The sequence below is a fragment of the Loxodonta africana genome, chromosome 3, assembly GCF_030014295.1.
Source record: "Loxodonta africana isolate mLoxAfr1 chromosome 3, mLoxAfr1.hap2, whole genome shotgun sequence".
Lineage (NCBI taxonomy): Eukaryota > Metazoa > Chordata > Mammalia > Proboscidea > Elephantidae > Loxodonta > Loxodonta africana.
The window spans coordinates 28,455,735-28,470,071 of record NC_087344.1 but is presented as its reverse complement, the minus strand read 5'-3'; the positions used below and the strand labels follow the sequence as shown (position 1 = coordinate 28,470,071).

Below are 14,337 nucleotides of genomic sequence, written 5' to 3'. Positions count from 1 at the left end.
TATCTCTATCTAAATTAAGAGGTACCTTAACATGTTCTATTATCAGAATGTACCGCCTAGAAAAAAAAAAAAAAAATCCATTGATTGCCATTGAGTTGATTCCGACTCATAATGACCCTAAAGGACAGAACAGAACTGCCTCGTAGGGTTTCTAAGGAGCGGCTGGTGGATTCGAACTGCCAGTCTTTTGGTCAGCAGCCTGAGCTCTTAACCACTGCACCACCGGGGCTCCGTACCGCCGGTGTTACCCTACAAATTCAAATTTTTAACTGACACTTATTACATGCCAGGCACTGCTCCAAGCATTTTACATACATATTAATTCACTTAATCCTCATAATAACCCATTTCACAGATGAGGGAAGGGAGGCACAGAGAGGTTAAGAAATTTGCCCAAGGACACATACTGAAACCTGGGACCACAGTCTTAACCAACTCACTCTTTTTTTTTTTTTTTTTAATTCTGCAATGGCCTTGGGAGTAGCACAATAATACTGCATTGAATTTTTTGTGTTAAAATAAATTTAACACCAACTCCCCCCAACCCCCAGTCCTTTGTCTTGTGCAGGAACTCCATTTTTTCTGTACCTTTGGTTTGGTTTACTGTACTGGGACCTCAGGAAAGAAAAGGGCATGGGCCTTCTCGCCTCAGGAGACCCTGCTTAGGAGCAAGGCCAAGGGATGACAGGATAGTCTGTGACCTGCCTCTCTGTTCCCTGCAGCTTCCTGCCCTCAGTGTCCTGATAATGCCTATTGTGTCAATGGGACTTACTGTACCTGTGACTCTGGATATACTTCTGGATCTGGGCAAAAGTTCTTCACGTTCCCCTTGGAGATATGTAATGGTAAAGGGATAATTTTTTTATTATTATTATTGTGGTAATTTTTTGTGTGTGTAATTCTTTATGTTTGTATTGCCATCTCAACAATTTCTACATATACAATTTAGTGACATTGATTATATTCTTCAAGTTGAGCAGCCATTCTTGCTATCCTTTCCCAAATCATTCCACCACCACTAACATAAGGTCAGTGCCTCCTAAGCAAAAATTTTCCCTTTACTTCCATCCCATCCCTGGTAACCACTAGTCATCCATCTTTGGTTTCTATATATTTGCTTATTTCATATAAGTGAGATCATACAATATTTGTTGTTTTACAACTGACTTATTTTGCTCAGCATGATGTTTTCAAGGTTCATCCATGTTGTGGCATCCATCAGGACTTAATTTTTATTTATGACTGAGTAGTATTCCATTGTGTGTATATATCACATTTTGTTTATTCATTCATTAGTTGATAGACACCTCGGTTGTTTCCACCTTCTGCTATTGTGTAAAGTGCTGCAATGAACTAAAGGAAATTTTCAAATCTCCCAGGGGCAGCAGGAGGTGCTAGGAAAATGCACAGTGCTAAAAACTTTTCCAACTCAATATTCATCAAGAGAGAAACTCTGACAATGAAGTCAGAAAACCAGGGCTCTTCCAGACTCTTGCTGGCCTCAATTTTCTCCTGCATAATATAGGGATAATAATGCTGCCTTCACGGGGGTGATATGGGGATTGAATGAGGTAATAAATGAGACAGTACTTCATGAATTGTAAGGCATCAAACAAACATTTTTTTAAAAATAACAGGAAAGAGAATATGCACTGAAGTTATGGCAAGGACAGAATAAATGCTTGGGCAGAAATGAAAGATTTTTCTAATCACTCTTAGGTAATATAAGTCCTGAGGTCACCCAAAATGCAATATTCATTCTCAGTTCAATAATTAAAACGGAAAGAGTATCAAAGGATTTTGGGGCCATGTTTTAAAAATGACATACCCAATCTGCTAGTCTATTTTACTAGGAGATTTTCATTTGTATTTAGTATATATTAGTCCATTTATATTTAGTGTAATGACTGGCATATTTACTCCCTTCATCTTACTTCACATATATTATTGATTTTACATTATTATTTTCACATTTATCTTTTTCTTGTGCTTATTTTGAACAATTTGCTTTTCATTCCATTTTTCCCCTTATTTATTTGAAAGTTCTACTACACTTTTCCATTCTATTAACATTCTCAGTTCTTAATTGCATAATCAAACACAGATTCAGTTCCATTTTAGCCTCTTGGGGACTAGACATATTCATATGAGGCAACAGCCACCCACCAACTGGGGATTCCCATATCTCTTGTTCAAGGTTGTCTCAGGATCCTCACTTTCTGGTTCCCTCCCTAGAATCCCCTAGAGCTCATCTTCAACTATTCACCCAGCCCAATAGACAGACAGTTGTATACCAGTTCCCCTGTAGGCACCCGGGCCTCCTTCCCATCTGGACTGAGCAGCCATTGGCTCAGGAGAAACAAAGAGAGGTAAGAATGGGTACAAGCCACGTTCAGTTATCAAATACCCTAGAACCCTCTCAACCTATTTTAAGAGATTTTTATTAACACATGGAGCCCAACATACCTTAGGAGTCAGACAAAGACCCCAACTCAAGGTAAGACTATTTCTCACATATTGTATAAGCCAAACTTTCCCATCCTCCAATTATTTCCCCGTCCCAACCCAAAAAGATGGCCATCTCATGTGGTTCTGTGAAACATCTTCAGAAGAAGCATGACAAGGTAACTGTCAATATTCGTCATGTGCCCCTTGGAGTCTCCATCCATAACAATGTGACTGGTTTTGGTTCTTCTTGGGACATAACAAACTTAAAACAACCATTTTGGATATCCACACTCAGAAAAATGAAACAGGACCCATGCCTCACACCATACACAAAAACAAATCCCAAAGGACTTAACCTGCAAACTAAAACCATAAAATTCTTAGAAGAAAATGCAGGGATGACACTATCAGGCCTAGCTTTTAACAAGGAATTATTTAATACGATAACAAAAGCACAAAAAGCAAAAGACAAAATAAATAAATGTGACCTCATAAAAATTAAAAACTTGATTCATCAAATGACTTCACCAAAAAAGTGAAAAGGCAAGTTACCAACTGGGAAAATATCTTTGAAACCATATATCTGAAAGAATTTAATAATCAAATATATATAAGACTTCGGCAACTTAACAACAACAACAAAAAAAAAAAAACAAAAAACAAATAACCCAATCATAAAATAGGCAAAGGACTTAGAAAGACATTTTACCTAACAGGAAATTCAAATAGCCACCAAACAAGTGAAAAGATGCTCAACATCATTAGCCATTAGACAGATGCAAATCAAAACCACAATGAGATTCCATTTCACTCCCACTGGGATGGCTAAGATTAAAGAAAAAAATACAGAAAATAACAAAGGTTGGTGAGGATGTGGGGAAATTGGAACCCTTATCCATTTTTATGCAATACACACTAATGCCAAATATGAAGAAATTAAAGGTTTTTACCAACTTCTGCAGTCTAAAATTGATCAAACATGCAATCAAGATGCATTGATAATTACTGGTCATTGAAACGCGAAAGTTGGAAACAAAGAAGAAGGAACAGTGGTTGGAAAATATGACCTTAGAGATAGAAATGACACCAAAGATCATGTGATAGAATTTTGCAAGACCACTGACTTCCTCACTGCAAGTACCTTTTTTCAACAACATAAACTGTGACTAGACAGGTGGACCTTGCCAGAAGGAATACACAGGAATCAAATGCACCACATCTGTGGAAAGACACAATGGAAAAGCTCAATATCATCAGTCAGAACAAGGCCAGGGGCTGACTGTGGAACAGACCACCAATTGCTCAAGAGCAAGTTCAAGTTGAAGCTGAAGAAAATTAAAACATGTCCACAAGAGCCAAAATACAACCTTGAATATATCCCACCTGTATTTAGAGACCATCTCAATAATTGATTTGACACGTAAAACACTAATGACCAGATGAGTTGTGGAATGACATCAAGGACTTCATACATGAAGAAGACAAAAGGTCATTTAAAAGACAGGAAAGAAAGAAAAGATCAAAATGGATGTCAGAAGAGACTCTGAAACTTGCTCTTAAACGTCAAGTAGCTAAAGCAAATGGAAAAAATGATGAAGTAAAAGAGTTAAGCAGAAGATTTCAAAGAGCAGCTCAAGAAGACAAAGTCAAGCATTATAATGAAATTTTAATGGAGTTAGAAAACATGCTTGTTGGCATTTCTCAAGCTGAAAAAACTGAGGAAAAGAATTCAAGCCTCGAGTTGCAATATTGAAGGATTCTATGGGTCGCTATGAGTCAGAATCAACTTGATGATAATGGATATGGGCAAAATGTTTAATGATGCAGGAAGCATCAAAAGAAGATGGAAGGAATACACAGAGTCACAGTACCAAAAAGAATTGGTCAACGTTCAACCATTTCAGAAGGTAGCATATGATCAAGAGCCAATGGTACTGAAGGAAGAAGTTTAAGCTGCACTGTAGGCGAAAAACAAGGCTCCAGGAATTGACAGATTACCAACAGAAATATTTCAACAAACAGATACAGCACTGAAGTGCTCTCTTATCTATGCCAAGAAATTTGGAAGGCAACAACCTGGCCAACCAACTGGAAGAGATCCATATCTGTGCCCAAAGATGATTCAGCAGAATGAGAAAATTATCAAACAATATCATTAATATCACACGCAAGTAAAATTTTGCTGAAGATAGTTCAGAAGCAGTTGCAGCAGTACATCAGCAGGAAACAGCCAGAGATTCAGGCTAGATTCAGAAGAGGATGTGGAACAAAGGATGTCATGGCTGACATCAGATGGATCTTGGCTGAATACCAGAAAGATGTTTTCCTGTGTTTTATTGACTATGCAAAGGCATTTGACTGTGTGGATCATAACAAATTATGGATAACATTGTGAAGAATGGGAATTCCAGAACACTTCATTGTGTACATGGGGAACCTGTACATAGACCAAGAGGCAATAGTTTGAACAGAACAAGTGGATACTGGGTAATTTAAAGTCAGGAAAGGGATGTGTCAGGGTTGTATCATTTTCCATACTTATTCAATCTGTATGCTGAGCAAATAGAGAAAGTGAACTATATGAATAACTATATGAATAATAATACGTGGAGGAAGACTCATTAACAACTTGCTTTATGCAGGTGACACAACCTTGCTTGCTAAAAGCGAAGAAGACTTGAAGCACTTACTGATGAAGATCAAAGACCACAGCCTTCTGTATGGATTACAACTCAACATAAAGAAAACAAAAATCCTCACAACTGAACCAATAAGCAACATTAAAATTGGAGAAAATATTGAAATTGTCAAGAATTTCATTTTGCTTGGATCCACAGTCAGCGCCTATGGAAGCAGCAGTCAAGAAATGAATGGCATATTGCATTAAGCAAATTTGCTGCAAAAGATCTCTTTAAAGTGTTATAAAGCAAAGATGTCACTTTGAGGACTTAGGTGTGCCTGATCCAAGCCATGGTATTTTCAATCACTTCATATGCACGTGAAAGCTGGACAATAAAGAAGGAAGATAGATGGAAGAAGAATTGGTGCCTTTGAATTACGGTGTTGGTGAAGAATACTGAATATACTATGGAATGCCAGAAGAACGAACAAGTCTGCCTTGGTAAGAAGTATATAGCCAGAATTATCCTTAGAAGTGAGGATGGTGAAACTTCATCTCACATACTTTGGGCGTGTTATCAGGCCAGACCATTCCCTGGAGAAGGACATTATGCTTGGTAAAGTAAAAGGTCAGCAAAAAAGATGAAAACCTTCAAGGAGATGGATTGACAGTGGCTGCAACAATGGGCTCAAACACAGCAACAATTGTGAGGATGGCACAGGACCAGGTGGTGTTTTGTTCTGTTGTACATAGGGTCACTATGAGTCAGAACCAACTCAACAGCACCTAACAACAACATAACAACAACCATTGCTGGTGGGAATGCAAAATGATATAGCTGTTGTGAAAAGCAGTGGGGTGGTTCCTCAAAAAACTAAAAATAGAACTATCGTATGACCCAGCAATTCCACTTCTAGGCATATCCCCAAAAGACTTGAAAGCAGAGACTCAAACAGAGACTTGTACACTAATGTTCATTGCACCACTACTCACAGTAGGCAAAAGTTGGCAACAACCTAAAAGCCCATCAGTGAATGAATGGATAAACAAAATGTGGTATATACATACAATGGAATACTACTCAGCCAGCAGAAGAAATGAAGTCTTGATACATGCTACAATATGGATGGAGCTTGAAGACATTATGCTGAGTGAAATAAGTCAATCATAAAAGGACAAATATTCTATGACCTCACTTATATAAAAAGACAAGGTAAGGGAAATGTACAGAGACCAAAGTGCAGGAGGGAGGGGAAATGGGGAGGCGGGTTAAAGATGATGGAAAAATTGTATTGATTAAGAGTAGGGTCACACAGCCAATTATTGTAATTGCTATCAATAAGTTGTACACCTGTAAAATGTAGAACTGGCAAAAGTTGTGTGATATATATACTTACAACAACAACAAAAAAGAGAGTAGCTGCTGAGGCTGCTTATGTACAACTAAACACCGGATGGGATTTGTTTCCTTGGTTTACAAGCTTAGGGTCATGGTTTCATGGGACATCCCATTTAATTGGCCTAATAACCTGTCTAGTGCCTCTGTTCTACCTCCCAGTTCATTGGGTAGTGCCTGGGAATCTTAAAAGCTTGCAAGCAACCTGGAGCAAAAAAGAAAGAAGGAGAGTCAGGAATAGGAAGAGTGTATGGAATGTGTGGCTAATTGCCTCTATGAAAACTGCCTCCTTTCCCATGAGATCAGAAGAAATAGATGGTGCCCGGCTACCATTACTGAACATTTTGATCAAAGATTCTATAGAAGAACCCTGATCAAAAGGAGAACAATGCAGAACAGAATTTCAAATTCTCATGGACTCCAGACTTTCTAGAGCCAAGGAGGCTGGATGAATCTCTGAAATTATTGCCCCGAGAAAATCTTTAAGACTTAAAATAAAAAATATCCCCTGAAGTCTTCTTAAAAACCAAACAGTTTAGCTTAACTAGTAAAAAAAAAATGCCTGCCTTGGGCATTATGTTCTTTTAAGAACTATTTATGGGATCAAAGTGACAAAAGCAACTCAAAGAATTAGATAGGAACCATAGAGGGCAGTAAGTTTATGTTAATGGGGAGGAGCAACTCGGAAAAGGAGGGTGAGAATGGTTGCATAACTCAAAGAATGTAATCAATGTCACTGAATTGTACATGTAGAAATTGTTGAATTTGTGTGTGTAGCCCTGGTAGCACAGTGGTTAAAAGCTCAGCTGCTAACCAAAAGATTGGCAGTTCGAATCCACCAGCCACTCCTTGGAAACCCTATGGAGTAGCTCTACTCTGTCCTATTGCGTCGCTATGAGTCCAAATCGACTTGATGGCAACAGGTTGATTGGCTGGTTGCTGTGTATATTCTCAACAACAAAAAAATATATTTTTTTTTAATTTTTCCTGTATTGCTCACAATTTTGTAGGTCAGACTTCTGGAAGGACTTGTCCGGTGGGGGAGGGCCACCTCTGATCCATGTGGTATCAGTTGAGGCTGGAGGGTCCACTTCCAATATGCCTTCTTTCTTCACATGTCAGGAAACTTGATGCTCCTTGGTGTGTGTGTCTCTCTCTCCCCCTTTCTCTCTCCTTCTCCAGGACCTCTCTACACGACTTAGTAGTCTCAGGAGGATTGCTTGACTGGAGGTAGACCCTGCTTCAGCAGTGCACAGAATTAAGGACTCCAAGCTCTCTCCATTTTTCCTGCCCACAAACTTCAACATGCCTGTCATATCATAGTCCCAGGATGGCTGATATAACTCCTGACTACACATCTTCACACTATATCCAAATTCAGAAACCCAAGGGGAAGAGGTGGGGCCTGAGAGTTCACCTATCTGTCCTTTTTATCAGAAAGCATAATTTTTCCCAGAAGCCCCCCAATAGGCCATCCCTTACTTCTCATTGGCTGGAGGTGTATCACATGGCCACCCTGGTTGAAAGGGATACTGGGAAAAAGAAATATATGAGAAATGAGAACAAGATCTCCATGACTGGCCTCCTAAACAAAGAAACAAGAAAAGGAGGTGGGATGGCTATTGAGTATGTGACACAGTGTCTGCCACACTATCTCACACTCTGAAAGTCCCCAATTTCCTTTATTTGTACCAGACAGGGAGATTACACATCTTTCACTGCCTGAGCATCACCGTTGTAAAGGAGCTACAGTGACCCTCAGGACTGGAGATATTTTAACTTAACAAAGACATTCTAACTCAATTATCAAGTGTAGCCATTTTGTGTGTGCAAGTATATGTCAAGTGTGTGTCAATTAACAAGCATATGGTCAGTATCCCACTTATACGTCCTTGATATGCTCCATTCAGATGACCCTGCCAATACCTGCAGCTCTCTCTGGCTGCTGGAGCCCACTCAGGCCATACTCAGGACAGGCCAGAAGTACTGGGGAGCTACCGTTCCCTGAGAGATGAGGGGTCGGTGGTTCAAAACCACCAGCAGCTCCTCAGAAGAAAGATGTGGCAGTCTGCTTCTGTAAAGATTTACAGCCTTGGAAGCCATATGGGGCAGTACTATTCTGTCCTACAGGGTCGGAATCGACTCCACAGCAGTGGGTTTTATTTGGGGGGAAAGCATCTTTCAACCAATTAAATGATGGGAGTTGATGAGCTCCTTTCTCAGTCAGAGGGAGTCACTCTAAAATGTGCGCTTTTCACTTCCTCCGAGAGGTTCCCCCAAGGGACTGAGCCCCAGCTGCCCATAATGGAAACTCATTTGACAACACCCCTTTTATATTCTGCCTTTTTGTCTCTGACCCACTTCACCACTTACCTTCCATTGTTTTCTGGGATCACCTTCCAAATAAAGTACTTACACTTGAATCCTTGTCTCCTGTCTGTTTCTTGGAAAACCCAACCAAAGTCACTGAATGAACCATTACCGAAACTGAGTTTTCTTGGAAAGCCAGGACAGACCCTGGACAAAGGGGCACAGATTCTGGCACATATGATGCATGATAAGTCTTTGTTGGCTGAATAACTAAATTTATCCTTTATATTTCAGATATTAATGAGTGTAAACCACCCTATAGCGTGTATTGCGGATTAAATGCTGAATGTCAGAACGTTGAAGGAAGTTTCCATTGTCTCTGTGTCTCTGGATACAGACTCCTTTCTGGGGATATACAATTCAAGAATTCCAATGAGAACACTTGTCAGGGTAAGAAAATCCTTGTCTTCTTGTCTCCCTCTCTCGCTTTTTGTTGAGCCAAACACCAGAAAAGATGTTCTCATTGTGGGACCAGTATGTGTTTCTATTTTCTGGAAGGAAATGGATGATAGATGAAGGAAGAGAACAAAGGGAAAAAGGAAGTTCAGGGAAATAATAGGGTGAGGGAAGCAAATGGTGTTTGGAGATGGAAAAAGTGATGAAGTGTAGATTGAGGCAGGATTCTTTGGGTTGCAAGAAAGAAAAGCCCACGCATATTAACTTAAGCAGAAAATAGAAGTTTACGGTAAGGATGCATGGATGTGTCTCAGAACTCAAGGACAAGAATGTAGCTGGGTTTCTGGGATGAACTAGGAACACAGCACCATCAAATTCACCTTCTTCCCCCAGTCTCTGATCTTGAGTCTGCTCCTTTCTTCTCTTTCACTGAGGGCTTGCTATCTCTGCTTCCTGATCCACGGGACAGAAAATATGACCACCAAGAGCTTCAGATCTTACGTTTATTATTGATCCTGCCACCCAAAGAGAAATTAATCAACTCTGTCTTTAGCTCAGTTGCAGATTCTTTGGAAATGGACAAGTTGGCCCAGTTTGAGCCATGGGTACACCCTCGGATCTCTATGGAGGGGGATGTGCTGCATTGTATAAACGTGGCCACTCTCATAGAAAACATGTGGATGAGGCAAGTCTATACACAGAAAAGATATGGGACTTGGCAGAAACCCATTAAGTACTGGCTACAGTCAGAATCATAAAAGAGAAACTTTAAAGATAAATTCTAAAAAGCTGGTCAGATGATAAAAATGATACTAATAGCTTATATTTATTTCACTTGTACTATGTTCCAGGTGGAAACACTGGTGGCATAGTGGTTAAGAGCCACAGCTGCTAACCAAAAGGTCAGCAGTTCGAATCCACCGGGAGCTCCTTGGAAACTCTATGGGGCAGTTCTACTTTGACCTATAGGGTTGCTATGAGTCGGTGTCAACTCAACGGCAATGGGATGTGCCAGGTGCCAAGCTAAATGCTTTCCATGCATTATTTCATTCATAATAATCCTATGAGGTAATCATTGTTATTACAAAGAAACTGAGTTATTAAGAAGTTAAGTAACTGGGACGGCTCAGTTAATTGGCATAATACAGTTTATAAAGTATATGTTCTACATCCCAACATGGTGAGTAGTGTCTGAGGTCTTAAAAGCTTGCAAGCTGCCATCTAAGATACAACTACTTATCTGGAACAAAAGAGAAAGAAGATGACCAAAGACTCAGAGAAGAAAGTAGTCTAGAGGACTAATAGTCTACACGAACCATGGCCTCATCTGCCTTGAGACCAGAAGAACTAGATGGTGCCTGGCTACCACTACGGATCATTCTGATCACGGCCACATTAGATGGATCCTGATAGAACAGAAGAAAAATGTGGAACAGAACTCAAATTCTCAAAAAAGCCCAGACTTGCTGGACTGATTAAGACTAGAATACTCCCCGAGACTATCGCCCCAAGATACTCTTTAAGCCTAAAATAGAAATTATCCCTTGAGGTCACCTTTTAGCTAAATAACAGATTGGCTCATAAAATAAAGGATATCACCCATGAGTAATGAGCTCCTTTAAAAAATCATCTGTATTAGACCAAATGGCCAAAAATTACTCTAAAACAAAGATGAGAAGGTAAGGGGACAGGGAAACTAGAGTACTGGAAATGGTACAACCAGAACACAATGAATGAGAATGATGACATACTGAGAAAAATGTAACCAATATCATGGAATAATTTTTGTAAGAAATTGTTAAATGGGAGCCTAATTTGCTATGTTAAATTTCACTTAAATCCATAAAATATTATTTAAAAAGAAGAAGTTAAGTAACTTTGCCAAGGCCAACCAGCTAATAAGTGATGGTGGCAGGTTTGGAACTCAAGTCAAACTGCCTTGACAGTACCTGCTCTCAGCCACATGCTGTACTGTAACATGGGACTTAGATAAACCATAACAGAGACAAAGAACTCCTTTTCTGGTGCAAAAAAATAAATAAATTATCCTTCTTTATCAGTCAAGAAAGGACCCCTGGTATGCAATGGTTGAAAGATTGGCTGCTAACCAAAAGGCCAGTGTTTCAAACCAGCCAGTCACTCCACAGGAGAAAGATGTGGCAGTCTGCTTCTGTAAAGATTATAGCCTTAGAAACCATATGGGGCAGTTTTGCTCTGTCCTGTAGAGTGACTATGAATCGGAATCAACTGAATGGTAACTTTTTCTTCAGCTCAATTGCAAGATATTCAGCTCAAGACCTGTCCTGGAAAACAGAAGTCATGCTAAGTTTTTCAAACAGAAGGAATTTTATATAGGGAATGGTATTGGTGATGGAGCTGCCAAAAAAAGGATGGTAAGGCAACCAAAGTACTGCTACCCTATGCCTAGAGGGACAGGCGGAGGTGGTGGTTTTATCAGAACCCAGGAGCTAAGTTCATCTGGTAAGAGCTGGAATCTTGGAAGAAGTGTGGCCAATCCTGGAGATGCTACAGGAAGCAGAGGAGATGGGGGAGAAATGCTCTGGCTCCTTCCTTCTTCTGCTCTCCCCTATTCTACCAGTGCCTTACATCGGCTGAACATATCAGGAAGCCAGAGGGCAAGAGATCCCTGGAAAATTTAGCTCTCTATGAAACAGAACAGAGCATGGAAAGAGTGGATATGGATCTGAGGGCCAACTGGCAGCTGACTGGCAACCACCTTTCCCAAGAATATGAACCCTTTTATTTACAAGTATAAGTTAAGGGAGAAGCCTGGTGAGACTTACTATCCCCTCCCTTCATTGCCATCAAGTGGATTCTGACTCATAGTGACCCTACAGGACAGAGTAGAACTGCCCCACAGAGTTTCTAAGGAGCAGCTGGTGGATTCGAACTGCCAACATTTTGGTTAGTAACCAAGTTCTTAGCCACCATGCCACCAGGGCTTCAGAAATACTCTAAAACCAAAAAACCAGACCTGTTGCCCTGGATGCATTTCCAACTCATAGCGACCCTATACTTAATACAGAAAGAGTCAGTTTCAACGGTGCTGTTTAAATATGACTGGTGGTCCTTATGATGCAGCTAGTGAAAGGCTCACTCCCTTCTTTGCAAGCTTTCGTCAGGGAATGAAAGTTCCTTATGAATCTCAGTTTGTACCTCCATGGTCTCCAGATTTATTCTATTCCTTGTTTAGGCCTCCTTCTACAGATTCTGGTGGGTACGGGCAATCCAACTCATAGCGACCCTATAGGACAGACTAGAACTGCTCCACAGGGTTTCCAAGGAGTGGCTGGTGGATTCGAACCACCAACGTTTCAGTTAGCAGTCGAACATTTTAACCACTGTACCACCAGGGCTCCAAACCACAACATAAATATATTTGGGGGACACAATTTAATCCATAACAATACCTAAGTGGAATATTATTCAGTCGTAAAGAAAACCAAAGCCCTGATGCATGTCACTACATGGATGGACCTTGAAAACATCATGTTGAGTGAAATAAGTCAGTCACAAAAAGACAAATATTGTATGATCCCACTTATATGAAATAAGCAAATCATTAGAGACCTAAGATTATTGATGTTTACCAAGGGCAGGAAGGAGGAAGAAAAGGGTCTGCTTAGGGCACACGGAGTTTCTGTTAATGGTGATGGAATCATTTGGAAACAGACAGTGATAATAGTTACACAACATGATGAATGTAATCAATGTCGCTGAATTTTAAGTGTAAAAACTGTCGAATTGACAAATGTTTTGTAATATATATCTTCACCACAGTTAAACAACTTTTTTTAGAAGTGCAGTTTTCCGTTAGCAAGCATATTCTAGACTCAGGTTTATAAGTCAAAGTCCTTGAACTCTTCAGACAAAATTTTCAATATTATGAGATCCTTGCCCTTTTTAGCAAAGAGACTCAGCTGAGAACCAAAATACAGAATAAATATAGATTTAACCCCGGTCTGACGGTACTAGATATGTAAATCTTTGCTGCCATTTCCTCCTCTCTCTAATATAGAGACGGCTGTCCCCACAAAGCGCCGGAAAAAACACAGAAGTCTTCATTAACAGCTGATAGCTGAAAACCGATGCCTCTGTTTCAGCTCTTATTCCCAGCCAAGCTCGCTTTAAAAGCCTGAGGCTTCCAATTTTCTGTCTCCTCGATCATTTCAGTTATAATTTCCAGCCAAGAATATAGAGCTGACGCTTTTCTGCTTCCTCCATATCAGGATTTCTCCATAGCAGCACTACTGGCATTGGGGTCAGATCATTCTTTGCTGTGGGGGGGCTGTCTTGTGCATTGCGGGATGTTAAGCAGCATCCCTGGCCTCTACCCACTAGGTGCCAGTAATATCCCCTCCACTGATCACCAAAAATGTCTCCAGACATTGCCAATGTGTGTGGGTGGGGCAGGGAGAGCAACGGATCCTGGTTGAGAATTGCTGCTCTATGTCATGCATGTATAAAGAGTGTCAGTTCGGACCATCTAGATGCAAAAGTTACCCAACTTACCTGCCCACCCCTCCACCCTTCACTCTCAATTCCAATAGTAACCCCCCCCCAACAATGTCTTTTACAGCCGTCACCCCCTCAAAGACACCACCAACCAAAGGCAGGAAAGAGGTGAGTGCAGGCTGAGCCCTGGAACCTAGCCAGGTAATAAATATTTACGAAGCCCAAAATATAGGGCAGGGTGTATATATTCTGGGATATTGCCCCTCTAAAGACGGGAATCTAATTGGAAGACAGAGAAAAGCCAGCTGACAAATTTATGGGAGAAGCTAGCTGAATAGTTTCCCGAATCGTTCTCATCCTTCCCTTTACCACTGGCCCAAGAAAGACAAACTAAGAAAAAATGTATTAGAGTGCGTAAAGCTGCTACAGCAAAGAATCCCAAATAGCCAATGGCTTTTTTTTTTTTATTGAGCATTTGTTTCTTTCTCTGTTAACAGTCCAGAAGTGAGCTGTCTGGGCTGGTGGAGAGATTCCACTCTGTGAGACCATTAAGGGCCCCAAGTTCTTTCCATGTTTTTGCTCCACCCCCCGCCCTCCCGCCCGGGGTATTTTCTCAAGTCCATGGTCAGGG

The 14,337-nt window shown here is 40.5% G+C and overlaps 1 protein-coding gene across 2 annotated transcripts in view; it reads left to right on the top strand.

The window, feature by feature from the left end:
* ADGRE3 (adhesion G protein-coupled receptor E3) overlaps positions 1-14,337 on the top strand; it is a 49,977-nt gene that overhangs the window by 5,304 nt on the left and 30,336 nt on the right. For both annotated transcript variants that reach the window (XM_023552314.2, XM_003413327.3), the window contains exons 3-5: positions 723-845; positions 9,069-9,224; positions 13,831-13,874. In XM_023552314.2, coding sequence (XP_023408082.2) covers positions 723-845; positions 9,069-9,224; positions 13,831-13,874 — 323 coding nt within the window. The remainder of the gene's footprint in view (positions 1-722; positions 846-9,068; positions 9,225-13,830; positions 13,875-14,337) is intronic.